The following is a 16,974-nucleotide window of genomic DNA, read 5'->3' as shown; positions in this document are numbered from 1 at the left end:
TATAAGTTGGTAGCATTTAAATCTGCCCTGCACACTCTAAATGAAGACAGAAACCAAACAAATGGCATGGACATATTGAGAACATGTTGATTAGCATTTTGGAAGGATCAGATAATTGTTTTCCAAAAAAAAGAAAAACTAAACTACAGAAAAGTGTGGGGAAGTGACTGCTTCCTTTTTATTACAGACACAGAGGAAATAACTGACCTCACCTCCATTTTATTTAATGACACAATTGACCACTATTTTTAAGCCTGCTTGTGGTTCTTTGCCTACCTTGTGGTTCCTACCATTTCCTATAATCAACATGGGAATCTCTCTAGCACACTAATGATTCATTTTCTGTGATGAAGTCAAAGTTAATCAAGAAAAAACTGAAAACACAGTTGTAATTCACCACATGAAGCACAGAGTCTCCATGTCACATTAGCCCGTAGTTTGCCAACATCGTATCCATTTAAATGAGACAGTGCTGAGACATTAGAAACTCAGTTGTATGGACACAAATTAAGACCTCTAAGACTGGATTTGTGCTTTGCACACAGGCTTCCTGTGAGAGAGGGAAGACTTGCTGCCTATGCATCATTTTCACAGACATACCTAAAGGTCAGGCACAATGGAAATTTAGTTTTCTTCCTGTCAGAAGTGGAATTCACCTCCTTTGAGGGCAGCAACTGTCTTTGCACCATTGTAGAACCACAGGAGGACAGTAGATTGGAAAATCACACAGGAATGGAGCATGCAGCACACAATGTCTGTGTGCAGCATGCATTTAAATCAGAAAGCATGGCATACTAATTTGGACTGTAGTACTGACAGAAGCTGCTCCTGAAGTGTCCGCATTTTACAGTAGTCAAATGTTCAGTGGTGAGACAGACTTATTTAGATTTCTGCAGGGTACTTTGTCTTAGTTTCAGCTTCTGTCAGACTTTAGATGGAGTCATTTTCTATAAGAAGATGCGCTGCTTTGTAATTATCTCTCCTTTAATCCAGCCACTCAGCTGTTAACTCTCTCTGTCTGCAGTCTTTAGTCATGCACCTGTGTACTTGCATAAGGCAGATGAGAAACTGGTTTCCCATATAAAAATCTATCTGTGGAAATCAGGTCTCCCTAAATACATTCCCGCGATCACAGAAACCAGGTTTCTTGTTCATGTGACATTTAAGAAATCAGCTTACTGGAGAAAGCCTGTGGACAGGCTGTAGGTTGGCCTGGAGAAGGAAAGCTGTTTCCTCCCCAACGTCCTTGGTGCCTTGGATTCGTTGTGGTTGAGGCGGACGGACTGTGCTGTCTGAGACCATGTTTAAGTATGGGAGCTAAAGAGCTATGAGAATTTGGATTGCTGTTGGCAGTTTCTTTATCTTTCTCTCCAGATTCACTGCACTTTGAGAGTTCCCTCACTGCTCACTTCACGCTCAAACTTGGCAAGATCGTGTATAAATGTAATTTTTTTTTATGCAGACAACAACCTTGGTTTTAATTAAACCCGCTGACCAAAGATCTACTAATAACACAAAGTGCCTCTCAGAAAAGGCTGGATACCTTCAAACTGGCAAATCTGAAATTTCTTCCCTGCTTTTGAAATGTTTGTAATAAAAGCATTGGCAGTTTGTCCTCCAACACAAATCCATTGTCCAACCCTGAGAAAGATTCTGACAGATATGATTTGAATTTTAAAAACCAGATAATGAGGTGCAGTCCAGCTCCTGTCATTTTAAAAACAGCAAAAGGGTTTTTTTTTTTTCTTTTCTTGGAGAAATCAACTGTCTTCCCTCCAGAAGTCTATTACTGACACTGGTACACTTACAAAAAGCAGCAGCTTGCCAAAAAAACACCTTATATCCTCCTTTTACAGTATGTATGAGAGCATGAGTCCCACTATGAGTGCGCTTTGTTTCTAAATCTGCATGTGCATGATAGATTAATTTGGTGTAAAGGGAACAATTAATCACTCTCAAAATAGTGTGGCTACTTAAATAAGCCAACATTTACATATTAAAACATTTGTTTAAGCTCTACGTGGCTTTTTCCCCTTTTGTTTGCTCTCTCCGTAAATAAGCCTTTACAAAACTGCGTTGGTTTAATTGCTGCGGCTATGGCCAATTTTACATTAATGAAGCTAAATATAACCATGAGCAGCTTTGATTCCAACAAAGAACACCTTACAGGGAATTAGTGACATATACACATAAGAAGAGAAGAATAATCTTTCCAGGCATGTGTCTGTGCAGCAGTGCATGGCAGAGAGCGAAAAGAGTGTGTGTGTGTGTGTGTGTGCGTGTTGTCTTGTTTCAGCCATTATAGCTAATGAACGGAGGGCTGGGTTGGACCTCTCTGTATTGATTGTGAATCAAAGTGTATGTTGCACTGCTTTGACAAAGAAAAAGCAAACAAGGAAAAGTGCTTAAAAATGGCTGACTGATGTCCTCAGTACATGTACAGTATCTATGACAAATAGTCATTGTCTGATAAATGTTAGTGGTTTAATTTTACTTGATCTTTGATTTCTTTTTTTTAATGTTCTACCATCTGTCTTGTTTTTCATATTTTTGGGGTCTTTCACCGCTTTCATTCATTCTCTTTACCGCAGCCGGTGATCTAAACATTTACAGTGATGATTTATCTCATATTTATAGTTCCACATGTGTAGGTGCTCGTGTCGTTACATAAAAGTGAGCCTTTAGTCAAAATTAAAGCAGAATATTTTACTCATTGCAGTAAAGCTTGCAGTTTATCTGAAGGAATAAGATGGAGACCATGCAATATCTAATCATTTTTTTGTCTGTCTCGCTTGCTTTTTCCCCTCAGCCACCACTGCTACACCATATAGGCTTCTAATTAAATGGTTGAATTAGTTCAACAACATCATCTTGAGATAAGCCATTCGATTCTCTCATTTATTAGAGTGAGAAGACAATCTTAGTTGCACAGTCATTCTGGTGCTGTTCCAACATGGTGATTTTCGTAAGAAATGCAACATATCAACCCAATACCAGTCAGCAAATATGATGCTGTACATAATTGTCAGTAATCTCCACGTATCAAATACAGCTGCTGCAAAGAGCCTCATTCCTTATTGCCTGCATAGCATCTGCATAATAAGCATTTCAGTCAGGAGAGACCAGTTCTCAGATATAAAGTATTGTTCAGAAAAAGTAGATTAGAGTTTGGTGTAGACCCTAATCGGGACTAAAGCCCAATCCCCATGAACAGTCAGCAACTTAACCTCCCGACCTGGTTATCATTACTCTGAATCGACCTCGTCACAGTGCTCGCTGTGCTGGGGAAAGTGTTGGCATTGACATCAAAACTGGCAGGCAGCACACTACAGGTGCAGCTAATTTGGGTGATAAAGAACATGCTGATTGGTGATTTGCTCCAATGTGTGCATGAGAGGGAGGTGGTGATTTTAGGCTAAGGGAGGAGGGAACTTGAATTTTAAATAGAGAGAAAAGTCTTCATATGAAAGGGAAGAAGCCAAGAGGCGTAGGCGGAGTAATGACTGAAGGAGGAGAGGAGTGTTATCTTTTCTGATGCTGACACTGCAGGGGCACCAAGGTCAGAAATGTCCGAATCCTACATACACTGTACAGTAGTGTCATAAATTCACTGGATTAGTGCCAGACAGACATCCCCATCTATATGTTTTATCTATAAACTCAACTGAATTTGCAGATGAAGCCTAGATCTGTTGCGAGTCTGTTGGCAGAAGGTGCTAATTTAATAGTTCAATTGTCAAGCGTTCATACGTATAAAAGTGTTTCCTAAGTCACAGATTTCTTGCATCATATGTGCAGAAGAAACAAGGCTGAGACTTTACAGGCTGACACATTGTAAGCAGTAACAGCTTTGTTGGCAGTGCACAGGCTGTGCATTTGAAACAACAAGGCAATAATGGTATGAGCCTGTAACACAGGATCATTAAAAGTCTTCTAACAGACAGTCTGTGATCCAAACAGAAGCAAAAGCTATTCCCATTTCCAAAAATGAAAACACAGGATCAGAACCTGATGGGCTCTCAAACAGATTAGTACAATAAAAACAGCTGATTAACTTTGAATCGGTTGGATCTGTAAAGAGGTGTGTATATCACGGTTAGATTTTAATAATGACCGGTTAATAAATGCACAAAAAGTTGATAATTCAGTTAAAACTCCATCTCTAGTATACAGTATGTGTCCATTGAGTATAGCTCACATTAAAAAAGTGGAGAAAATGGTTCATTAGGCCTTTAATATCCTCTGCAGTGTTCTTTAATGCATGTGCTTTCACTTCAGTGTTTCCCACAGAATGGGTGGATGAGATTATATTTCTCCATTGAAAATATGAAAGAATCCATTACCACATTCTCCTCAGTAGGTTATTTATTTCACCATTTTAATACAACTTAATTCTCCTTCTTATTCAGGTGTTTTCTTTTCCTTCTCTAGTTTGATCTGCTCACCTTGCTTTCGCCTTCAGTGCTGCGCACACACCGGCTTCCACCATCTTTCTCTTTCTGTCTCCTTGTGTGTGTGTGTCTGCTCTCTTGGCTTTCTTTGTCAGCAGAAGGTTGTATACAGTCACCCAAAACTCAAGTTAAAGATTTTTTCACTGCGTCTCTGTGTTTCTCTGCAGAGGCAGCGTGATCGTCAGCTAATTAATCTATCGTGATTGGTGTCATTCTCACAGACAGATAAAAACACAAAAATTGAAAAAAAGGCAACAATACGTCCCTAAATACCTGTATTTGAGTGGCCCGTCCAAGTAAAGTCTATGTGTGGGAAACGCTGAACTTCCACAATAATCCTATTTCCTGCATCATTTTCACAGTCTTCAAATCTAGTAAACCAACTTGCTGCTGTGACCCTGACTGCAGGTCGTTCCAGGACCTGTCCAGGCAGGCGGACCTGGTTTACGGGACTGTGAGGGAGTCCGCCGTGTACGAGTATTTCCAGGCCAAAGGCACCAACCCTCTGGAGCAGGACAACACGTTTGCTGAGCTCTGGAAGACCATCAACAAGAACAACGGCTTTGAGAACTCTGTCTCCAGCCCGTCAGAGGGAATCAAGAAGGTGAGGATTTATCTTGGTATTCACAAACAAAACCGTGTTGTGTCTCAGAACACTTTAACTCATGTTGCCTATTGTTGGGCCTTTTCGCAACACACTGGGGAAACCAAACCAAACTTTACACAGTATTATTTAACAGTAACATTCAGCCTATGCAATAATGTCAGATTCAGTCAAGTCTGTTGTTTCAAAGGTTAACGAACCAAATAATACGTGTCAATTATATGAAAATTCAGCTATACCGATATATAGTATTAAAGCTGGGAGAGAAATGCATACCTCAGCCTTGATGATAGTTAACCGGAGCTTTTTACTGTCACGCAGCCAGGTAACAACAAACCCGGGTTGAATAATTACCGTCCCTGATTCATGAAGACGTGTGAGTAAAGTGATCATTTGAATCTAATGAATTCTGAGGGGTTTTAATTATTCTCTCAAAGTGAGTGTGCTACGAAATTAAAACTGTATGCATTCCCCCCTATCTTCCGTTAACACAAATGGGCACACACAGTTGCAAACAACACATAGAAGAACAATCCATAATTTAACAAATTACAGTGGAGCATATGCACTTGTCATTAAACTGCTTTATTATTTGTGTAGCTAATTGCATTGAGTGTAGTCAGGCCAGTTGGCGTTGAACATACATCAATGGAAAACAACTCTTTTTTTCTTAAATTCATCTGCAGAATTCTTAGATGAGAGGAAACCATTTTATTCACAGTTACTGCTCAAACTGCTGCATTAGCCTCATTCTTGACTTCAGTTTTACACTTCAGATATCCAGCACATATTTATTTATTAAAGGTTAGTGAACCTGAGAGCCCTGTAGTCCTAACGAGATGTGAGGTGAAAAGCCTGTTCAGCTGTATTTGTCGAGAGCACACTGTTAATCTATAAGACACAGGATGTAAGGACACCACAGGGAAGACATCCAGAGAACTGTGCAAAACAAAAGAAAAAAAAAACCCAGAGGGATTTCAGACATATTTTCAACTGTGGTTGTTCTACATATTCTCCACTGTGTGCGCTTGAGGCTACGGCACATGATCGTGTCTCTGAAAATATGCTCCACGCAGAGGGATGCAAAGCTTGAAAATAATAGGGATGCAAATCTTTTCATCATCTTTGTGAAGAAATCAAATGTTGTGCATGTTATTCAATGTGTACTCCGAGTGGGGGAAAATGTTTATGCTAATTTATGCACAAATATTTAGCTCTACTGTTTGCTCTACTCATTGCTTTTTCCAAGTGAAAAGTCTGCTGTGCGCCACTCCACCACCAACACAGGCACATGGGTTCAAGGAGTGAAACTTCAGGGGAAAAAGTCTTTCAGCCCGGCTGCTGTAATTCTTTGCTAACTCGTTAAAATAAGAGCCACGGGGAGATCTGCTGCTGATAATGTCCTCACTCTGCAATTCAGCATGTAGGTGCTTAAAACTGGATGCTGGGACATAACAGGGGAAAAGTCCACAAATAGGCAGATTTAACCATGAAAATTCAAGTAAGAATTCATTAGATTTTTATACCATAAGTCAGAAATAACATGTTTCATCTGACTTTACGGTCCATTTCTTCAGGATCGCGGGGTGCATCTTTAAGAGGGTGGTTTTGTTTCTATCTATGCACCATATCTAGAAGAATCTGTCATTTGTACAATACAATTTTTGTCTCTGATGAGGGAAATAAATGAGTCTAGTGTCGCTTCAAACACGTGATTCATGTATCTATCCTTTGTGTATGTCCTTGCGTGTGCGTGCTGTGGGAACTTTTGTTGGACTATCCAGACAAAACGAGAGTCGTACGCCTTCCTGTGGGACATGGCGGTGGTGGAGTACGCTGCTCTGACAGACGACGACTGCACTCTGACTGTAGCAGGAAACAGCATGAGCACCAGAGGCTACGGCATGGCCCTGCAGCACGGCAGTCCTTACAGAGACCTCTTCTCTCAGAAGTACGTAGATTGGTATATTATTCATACTGTGTATGAGTGTGTGTGTATGTATGTATGTATATATTTCACAACAGGTGGCCCGTGGGTCACATTCAGCCTGCAGAATATTACTGAGTTCAGAGAATGTGTGCATGTAACGTTACTCACCAGCGGAAGAGACCCGGTGCGTCCTGAGAGTGTTTGTCGATCAGCTTGCAAACCTCTGGCACAGGACATAAAGTCTGAATTCATAGTTGCAGAGTTGGATTATTCTTCAGCTCCGTTCTCCCTGCCGTGGATCCACCATCAAACCACTTCAGCTCCTGGACATTCCCTGGAGCTGACGGCGGCGTATTGGCTTGACCGAGGGAGGTAACTCCTGGGTTGTCAGAGAATCACTAAGATTGTTTATTAGATGCTAGAGGCGTCACTTGGGTGTTTTCATTGGCCAACTGTTGTATTGAGCATTTTCTAGTTCAGTGTCTAGTTATCATTATGGATTTTTCATGTTTTTTAGGAGTCTGCTCATGCTGATTTAGGCTCATAAAAATAACATTCATTTTCTAACAAAGTGAAAATGTTAAATGATAAAAGGCTAATTAGGCCTAAATATTTTTTTTAAAGTGCAGCCCTCTCTGTGTCTGTTCTGACCCTTGGACAAACATAGTTGAGGACCCCTGCGGCATATTAAAACCTTGGGTTTTATTTTGGTAATTCTGGACATCAGCTCTCTCAGATATGATAACATACACACCAAAAAATTTGGATTTGGAAACATGGAGACATTGGTCCAACTGGACATGTAACACCAGCTGTCGGGCAGTAAGACAGGTCTGTAAAAGAGACAGTTTAGCCTGATCATTGCTTTATTGGGTTTGTAAAGTTTGACTAACCTGGAGGTTTGTTTATGACGTGTGTGATCACCTAAATGCTCGTAATTTTTACCTTGCTGGACCTGTTTCTAGCGATGTGACTTTTTCCAACTCTCAGTGATTACTTAGGTAAGTACAGTGTTATCACACGGACAGAACAGAGAATGGAATAATGAGAGATGAAAATATAACCCTAGTTGCAATAAACCGTAGTTTTCATATTATTGTTGACTGATGTCTAGATAGCATTAAATGTGTTTGAACATTTGCGACCTGAACATTTTTCATTAGTTTCTCGTGAAGAGGCAGACTGAGAAGTACATATTTCATATATCAGTCCACACTCTGTTTACTTTTGTCGTTATTTTCCCCCCAGACACGAGACAGAAATATGCTGCTCCACACATTTTCAGTGCAGTTTTACAAGATTGATGGGAATGAAATTCAAATCATGTCAGCAAACTTTCTCCTTCATGTAAAATATAAATTCAGGACAAACACCATCTGAAACGGGAGGATTGATCACCCACAGACCACAGTGCCTCGCTGAATGATCTTAAATACATGACTTGCAGGAAAAGAAATGTGAATATCTGAAAGCGTCTGAGGTTGTCTTGTTCCATGAGTAGAAATGTCAAAAGCTTTGGCAGCTGTGTGTGCTAAGGGCTGAGTGTGTGAAGGCTTGTGCACAGACACACATGTCACTGCTGAGGAGGTTGAATAATGACTGCAGAAAGCTAACCTCTCCGATGGGACAGATTCAGTGTCTCGCCTCTGTTTGTAATCAGCCGTCATCATTCTCCTCCACAACATCCATCCATTCCTGCCTGTACGCTAACTGATGGTATTTGATTCTTCGTTTCCACTCTTACAGTTTGATACGAAGCCGGTTAATCTTCCAAGTGTTTATATAGAACTCTTCTTTTAGCTCTCGTTAGCAACAGTGTATCAGGATCACATCTTACACTGCAGCTGTGCTACACTGCAGCTTTTAATGGCATTTAACCCACCATGGATCTTTAATGAGCTAACACTCAATGCTCATGCAGTACATTAACAGTGTGGAGGGGTTTTTTTGTTCCTTTTTTTTTTTTTTTTTTTTTTTTTAGTTTTATTTCATGAGCTACACCATATTATAATGTAATTACAGTCATTCAGCGCAGTCATATTGATTTTCTAATTATCCTTCATGTTTATCTATAAAAATTATTTAATTCCCATTCTCTGCTCGATTGTCTTTGTAATTTGATTAACCAGCCTTATAGTGTGAATCAGTGCTATTTAAGGATTCCACTGTTCTGTCCACCTCCTTGTGTCCTTGCTAAGTAGACCACATTACTTTCTCACACTGGCATGCTTCCAGCGTATGAACCAGTACAGCCTGTCTGATCCTCTGGCACTGGTTTGTTAGTCGTTTTTAAGTGCAGGACTGAAACCTTTGGTGAGGCGGCTTTTAGCTTTTGATGGTCCGAGCTGCTGGAACAGTCTGGCTGAGGATCTGAGAGCAGCTGAAAGTGTTGAAGTCTTTAAACGGAAACTTAAAATCTACCTCTTCAGCCTGAGGTTATGAAATTTTAATTTATCTGTTATTTTATTCATATTAATATTTGTACATACTTTTTCATTCCTCTGCCTCTTTTACCCCTTGGTTTTATTTATTTTGTTTTGCTTTTTAATGTTTTTAGTTGAGCTTTTATCTATTTCATAACTATTATTATAACTTTTAAATCTCTTTTTTTTTTTCATTCATTTTAATCTAGTTTTTGTTACCGTCAACTCTTCTTCTGTCTTCTAATCGGCTTGTCTGTCATCTGTGAAGGACTTTGAACTGCACTCACTTGTTTGAAAGGTGTTATATGATTGCCTCTTCTCCACAGGATACTGGAGCTTCAGGAAAAAGGGGACCTGGACATCCTGAAGCAGAAATGGTGGCCAAAGAAGGGCCGCTGTGACCTGCAGAGCCACGCAGAAGCCCAGCCGGAGGGACGTGCGCTGCGTCTCCACAGCTTTGCCGGCGTCTTCTGCATCCTGGCTGCCGGGCTGCTGCTGGCCCTCCTGGTGGCCGCACTGGAGACATGGTGGAACAGCAACCACTGCCGGAGAGAGCAGCCCAAAGAGGTGACCACCGACAACTCGTCGGGCCAGGGCCCAGGCCCAAGCCTGCTAACCCAGAACCGGGCCATGGTTGCCACCACGGGTCCCCCTGCCCCACCAAGGCCCCGGTCGAGACCCAGACCCCCGGGCCCCCCGGTCCTGCCCAGAGATGCCACTGCCACACTCTACTTTATGGATCCAGCAGGCGCTGACACCAGCCCCGATTTAGTAGAGCTGCAGTACACCCAGTTATAATAGGTGTGCCCCTAATGATAGTCCAGACATCATGTGATCAATCTATTCATTCCTTCTCATGTCGGGAGAGAGGTTGGGGTGCTTTGTTAGGGACTTCTGAGGCTTCTCTCTCACATGACACATAAAAACAGTAATTGGCAACATTACTGCCTGAACAAACAAACAGTCACTGGTGCTCATGTGAGAGATCCGCAGCTGGAAAGATAACAGTACATATTACGTTTAATCACAAATTCAAAACCACACACTGAAATTGTACTTCTGAGTCGTTGAGTGCTTCAGTTGTACAATAGCTCTCTTTAGCTAATCCATTCAAGTCTTAATGCTTTAGAGCTCTGACTTGCTGCTGTCGACTGGGCAGCCCCTCTGCATGAGGCGTCCAGACAACTAAGGCTTGACATGGATCCCTAAACTAAAGTGTGAGCAAAAGCCAATAGCAAAGAATCTGAGCCTTGACCTGCCTGTTTGACTGACAGTCCAACAGTCCAATAAGAACCACTGGCAGAGGACACCCATTTAAGACCCAGTCCTGTCCTGAAAAGACGCACAGTAAATCAAACTCCACCCATGCTGCTTTTTGGTGGTTGTGAGAGTTTGAGTTACTGCTGATGATTTCTATTTCCGTCTTTGTGTGCAGCTGCTCTCATAATGACCAGATACTGCTGTCATGTGAGACTCGCAACAGGCATCACTGTCTCATTATTTATACAAGATGTGTTTGAGTATAATCATGGTTGTGTGCTCCATTGTTATTGTGTTTGTAGACTTGTCTTGAAGCAATTTTCCACTCAAAAATCTTCTGAGCATCAAACACTCACCCTCTGTGGGCTTCAAATGTGACTGCATGCATAGTTTTTTCTTGATTGCTGCTGTCCATCTGTGTTCTCAGTAATGTCGAAATGATCAGACCATTATTAGTTGATAAAAAGAGAATAATTACCAAGAATTTTTAAGAAGAGCAAAGGCAATTGGATCAATTGAGTTAAACGTTACACTTGTTTAATCAAGCAAAAAGAGCCTCTTGAAAGTGAAGATTTGTTGCTTCTCTGTTTTATAACATTGTAAAATTAATATGGTTGGGTTTTGGACTTGAACCTGTAGGAGACATTTTTCCTCTGTTTTTGACATTTTATAGGCCAATTGATTAATCATCACTAAAAAATAATGGCTAGTTGCAACCATAAAACAGAGTAATCATTGCTTAACAGATGGATGTGAGACTGAACACAGATGCCTTTCAAGCCTGCAGGAGTGAGTGTATGATATTCAGAAGGTCTGGGTGGAGCATCGCTGGCAACATGACAGCACAAACATACAGTATGTGGACATTATGACAGCCATTTTAAAACAAAACCTGCTGCAAGCCTGAACACATTAGTCATTTAAAGGTATAGACCATATTCACACGGTGGCCGGTTTCCTCCGACATCACGCTCAGGGTGTGAAGCTCAAACGCTGTTATCAGAGTAAGAATGTCATGCTGCTGTGTTCAAGGTTGTCAGAGAATCTGACCAATCGTTATCATTTCACTGCCTCTCAATTGATCGGCAGCTGAAAAGACAATCTGGAGGCTCACTGGGCCACATTCAAGGCAAAACAACATATTTCATAACCCATTATCTACTGTTAGACAACAGCCTGCACACTGGCTGCAGTCAAGCTTGCAATATAACGTAACATAATGTAACGACAGCGGGCACGTCCTGCCTGCCTCTTCACACACAAACACTCACTGCTAAAGTGCCTGGAACACACTTTTGTGTTGGATGTCGTCTGTACGAACATTACACAGAAATGTGTTCCAGTGAGCATCATGTCACCAAATGTTACTGACTTTGGGTGAGGTCGGGTGAAGAGACTGTTACAGTTAACGTTAGCTTGATTACATCCAGTGTGTTTTCATTGTGGGCTTAGATAAATGTCAAAATGTATGTCGGCATTTCAGAGTTAGTTTACTTCTTTCCTCTCGTATCGTGTAACATTATCAAACAGTAATGTTAGCTAGGAAGTGGTTGAATGCTAATCGTAGCTAATGGGCTATCAAATACGTTATTGTTTGTTGATTGCCGATCAGTCGAGAAGCGGAGAAATGATAAAGACTTGTCAGATTCCCTACGTTTATACGACCTGCACCCTGAACACAGCACTGGGACATTATTACTTCGATAACAGGAATTATCTTCCAACCCTGAGTGTGATGTCGGAGGAAAATGGCTTCCATGTGAATATGGTCTATAATTCGACTTTTTGGGAAATAGCCTCCTTTGCTTTCTTGCCAGCAGTTAGCTGAGAAGATTGTTGCCACTCTCATATCTGTGTGTTATTAAGAAGCTACAGTCAGGAGGTGGTGAGCTAGCTTAGATTAGCACTGCTGTGGAGCCTTTCTGCTGGTTGACTAGCAACCTCACAGTCGCTGTAAGACTCCAGGAAGTCACTGTGGCCCGCTTTCATTCACCAAGAAATAGAGCGAGTCGCTTCCGTTAAAACCACAAGTTGTTGTTTTACACCTTCAGGTTTGTGTTCAATTGTGAACTTTAGGCGAATTCTGACCGATGAGGTTTTTTTTTTTCAAGGCTGAAACGGTCATTAGTAATCAAAGAGACCAATAATTGATATTTGGAACCAGTATACATCTGCAGTACAAAAAAACAGTGATAAAATGTAATTGTTACCTCATATTTCTACTCCAGTGCGTTTTTTTCATAACTTTATTGACTAATTATTTTGCAGGTTCAGATTATTAATATTGAATTAGTACCCAACAGTAGAGAAAGTAATTAAATGAGCCCCACCTTTATCAGCTGCTGCATTAAAGTGATGAACACATTAATGCATCGATTATAATCCTGTAATAGAAATTATTCTGAAATGGACCATTGAGTACTTTTTTACTTTACTTGTGTATATTTACACTGTGGTTTTGCGTCTTTTACTAAAGTAAAAGATAGGAGTATTTCCTCCACCACTGACAATAAACTCCAACAACACAAAACTTTGTTTAAATGCCTTTAAGCTATGTTTAATTAAATGCTGCAGAAGAACTCTTCAACATTATCTTAACAAAGTACAGGCAGCTCCCAACAGCATTTCTTATGAAGTTAACTGAAATTTGAAATAAATAAACAAAATTTTAAATAATAAAATAGCTCCCCAAAGTTTTGTAGTAAGTTAATTAAGTAAAAATAAATCAGAACTGGTAAAACTTGAATTGAAATTTGAGTCCTCTCAAAGTCCCTGTCCCCAATTTGCAGTCTCAGTTCTTAAGCAGCAGACTGGGGGGCAGTTTTCAGCAGCTCTCCAGTGAGAACACTTCTGTTCCTCTCATAAACTGCAGACTTCACTGAAGGCGAACTCACCCGGAACAGACAAGGCTTGTTACACAATAGTTAACAATAAATCACAGCTACAAAGTGCATTATTCAAGGACTCCGGCAAAAGAGCGACTGATTTCAAAGCATTCGCTTTCATTCAGTGAAATCCTGCAGGCTGTGACTTCGGCCATTTTCAGCGGTGTAACAGGGAAGTTGTGGGAGATTGTGGCGTTTTTGCAACATCAGCGTAGCGGATTGTGATGTTTATTGCAACTTGTGCAAAATCTGCCGCCCAGAAGACAACAGAGCTCCAGTCTGCTGTGTTCCTCTGTGTGTGTCTGTGGCACAGCGGCCGTCTGTGGTGATAGGCTATTACTATTACACCACAGACAGTGCTGTCGGCGGGTTACTGAGCAAGACCTCAGAGTGGTGACAGCAGACGATTTATTCTGAAGGAAATCGGATGAAAAAATACATGCAGTAAGTTTAAATATTCCGAGCTGATCATCAGTCGACGCCCAGCACAGATCCTCTCAAAGAAAGCCAATCAGAGTATTTCCCAAAATGTCGAATTCTTCCTTTTATTATCTAACTAGTAATTAACTGCAATTATATGTCAATGTCCGGATTCACAGGGGACCGTTTTGGTTATGTATGGTTGTCTATGATCTTCAGCAGGTGAAGGATTACGGTCTGGAAAGGGTTTCTGGTCCATTGACATATAATGACATAACAAGCGCTTCACCAGAAGGGTGGCGGGACATATGGACAGACAGAGAGAGAGACTGGGAAGAGGCCGAGGCTCTTGACACAGGTCAGGAGAGGCCTGACACGCTGTTCTGGATGGTCATTGGCTGTGTCAGGGTGAATGGGCGGGGCATGGGGCCGGGCAAGGGTAGATTGTAGTTGCTTCATCTGTCATCTCACTCCATGGTCTCTCCTGTTATTTGGCTGTTGTCTGTCTTCAGTGTGGCTCGACTTACATGGGTGCATGATGATACAATCAAATATTGTTGTGTGGAGGGCAGGGTGCAGCCAAAATGAGTCAGACTATTTGGCTCCTCCCTCTCCTCCCCCATATTTGTGTCGCTTCATTGATGTCTGTTTCGGAAGAGAAATAGGAATATTTCAAAAGTTCCTTTAGGCAAGCGACATAAACTACTTTGTCTTCATTCAGATTTTATTGCCTCGCAAAGTCTGACTCATCAGATTTGCGCCTCCATCGGAGCCTGTCTGGTTAACAGCTGATGCTCTTCATGCAAGAGTCACCCACTGTAGATGTGTGGTCACCTAATTGTGGAGAAAATTTAAACACTTCTGCATGAAGAGACATCTTCGTTTAAGTTCATCTCAGAGGCAGAGACATTACCTTATACGACCTCACACTGAAGATGTAGTGTTTTAAGGTAATGTCTCTCTTCATGTTGGTTGCTTGAAAGAAAATCCAGCATATTATTAATTAATATATTTGGGTTTCCTGAATAAAGCTGAAATAAGCCATCGTGTTATTTCAGCATCCTTCAGACTCACATGAATATTAATAGATGTGTGTTAGACTTGCTCTAACTGAATAATAAGAGAGATACTGCAGTGCATGTGAACTGGTCATGATGGTGAAAATGAAACAACCATTGTAACCTGTCGTTCTCTGTCTTCGTTCACTCTATCTCCATCCCATTCTCTCTTTTAACCTCTTAACCCCTTTCACTGCACATTCATTTTCACTTTTATTCTTTATCACACTCCCCATTAATTACATTCATGCTCTCCCTTCCATTAAAACCTCTATTCACTATCCTTTTTCCTGGCTTCTTTTATTCCACACACTCTCTATGGCTTCTTTCCATCTGTCTTTAGGACAAAGAGGTGAACCTGGAACAGGTCCACCAGCGTTTGAACAGCCTCCTGGACGAGGACTTGGCCCACAAGCAGCTGCCAGGCCAGTCTATCGAGATCTCTGCCCTGGACATTGGCAGCATGCAGCCCAGCCAGTCCCTAGAGGCCTTGTCTGCTCGGGACTACCCAGCCCATCGGGGGCCGCCACGGCTCTCTGTGACCACCTTCCTCCAGGAGGGTCATGGGGCAGGAAGGACACTGGGCACGGCCGCCGGCAGGACCTTGCCCCTGCCCCTCAGCAGTGCCACCATGCCCTCTATCCGCTGCAAACACAGGGCGCCCAATGGGGGGCTCTTCCGGCAGAGCCCAGTCAAGACACCCATGCCAATGTCCTACCAACCAGTGCCAGGAGGACCCATCCCAGAAGCCAGTGAGCCCAGCCACGGGACATCCATCTGAGCACGCCGAACATTCACAGACACTCGAGCTCAAACAGAATAGTGACGAGCTGACAGAGTGCTAACAGTGTGACGAGATATAAATAAAACACTAAAAGAGAATTTTTATTACCGGTGATGAAGAGTCAGACGGACGACACGTGACAAGACACTGAGACTTTAATGTACATATTTGTAAGTACAAAGAGAGCGAAGCAACCATTAAAAAGTGTATTTTGAATATTCTCAACAGTTGAGTTTAAAAAACATAAAAGTATTAAAAAAATGACTGTTTGAATGGCTTTGTAAATTTTGTTCTAAATGAATAAAGGTGACAATTCTTTGTGGTTGTTTTCTAAGTGCCAAGTTCAACGATGTTTTCTTTCAGATCAACATTAACTGAATGTACTGTGAGAATTCATGATAAAAATACATTTCCCACTTCAAAGACATTGGAAGAATTGATTTGTTTCATATGAAAATAATAAAAATTACAATACAAAAAACACTGCGATGTGTGCCTGAAAACATATTTAGCATAGCAGCGCCGTGCTGTCAGCGTGTATCTGCGACTCTGGGGTCACTGATAAAACAGAGCTCAATAGGAGGGAAATGAGAGCCTCAGATGTTTCATCAGGATGATTAGGGCTCTTTTGTATGCTTCATTAAAAAAAAAAATCTGAATTGATGAGTCGATATTTTAAATATTAAAAAACCTGTTATAACTAGAGTTGAAAATCACCATTGGCAATGCAACCACTGTACGATAGATATATATTTAGATTTTGATTTTCTGAACGCGGTTTCTGACATGAACACATGGTTTACTGTAAATGACAGCGTGTCCCTGCAGCAGGAAACAAACACATTTTTGCCAAGCAAGGATTCATCAGAGCTTTCATTTGATGATCCACTTATCTTACAAAATGCGTCTGATAAACTCAAGAATTCAACCTCACATACAGTTTATTTTCTCTGCACCTGTCTACCGGGTGTGCATTACAAACACCAAGTCTGACTTCCCACGTGGGAATCCAGCAAGTAGATCAAAACACAATAACACGATTAATATCGCCTGTCAGTGTTGTTCCTACAGCATGATTAATAATCCTCCAGGACCCTCATTTAAAGACCAATCACGTTTTGTGGTGTCATAGTTTTGCGGCTTCAGGGAAAAGACCTGA

General features: G+C 41.3%; 1 protein-coding gene across 4 annotated transcripts in view; it reads left to right on the top strand.

Moving 5' to 3' along the window:
* grid1a (glutamate receptor, ionotropic, delta 1a) overlaps window positions 1-16,268 on the top strand; it is a 230,555-nt gene extending 214,287 nt beyond the window's left edge. For 2 of the 4 annotated variants that reach the window (XM_076743100.1, XM_076743101.1), the window contains 5 exons: window positions 4,860-5,055; window positions 6,840-7,006; window positions 9,735-9,975; window positions 14,193-14,331; window positions 15,375-16,147. In XM_076743100.1, the coding sequence (XP_076599215.1) occupies window positions 4,860-5,055; window positions 6,840-7,006; window positions 9,735-9,975; window positions 14,193-14,331; window positions 15,375-15,787 (1,156 nt within the window). In that variant the 3' untranslated portion in view covers window positions 15,788-16,147. Of the gene's footprint in view, window positions 1-4,859; window positions 5,056-6,839; window positions 7,007-9,734; window positions 10,210-14,192; window positions 14,332-15,374 lie in introns of all 4 variants that reach the window. The other 2 variants (XM_076743102.1, XM_076743103.1) reach the window with 2 other exon arrangements.
* Window positions 16,269-16,974: the final 706 nt, after the last annotated feature.

This window comes from Chaetodon auriga, chromosome 11, assembly GCF_051107435.1.
Source record: "Chaetodon auriga isolate fChaAug3 chromosome 11, fChaAug3.hap1, whole genome shotgun sequence".
Lineage (NCBI taxonomy): Eukaryota > Metazoa > Chordata > Actinopteri > Chaetodontiformes > Chaetodontidae > Chaetodon > Chaetodon auriga.
Note: the sequence above shows the minus strand (reverse complement) of the source record. Positions and strands in the feature narration are given on the sequence as shown.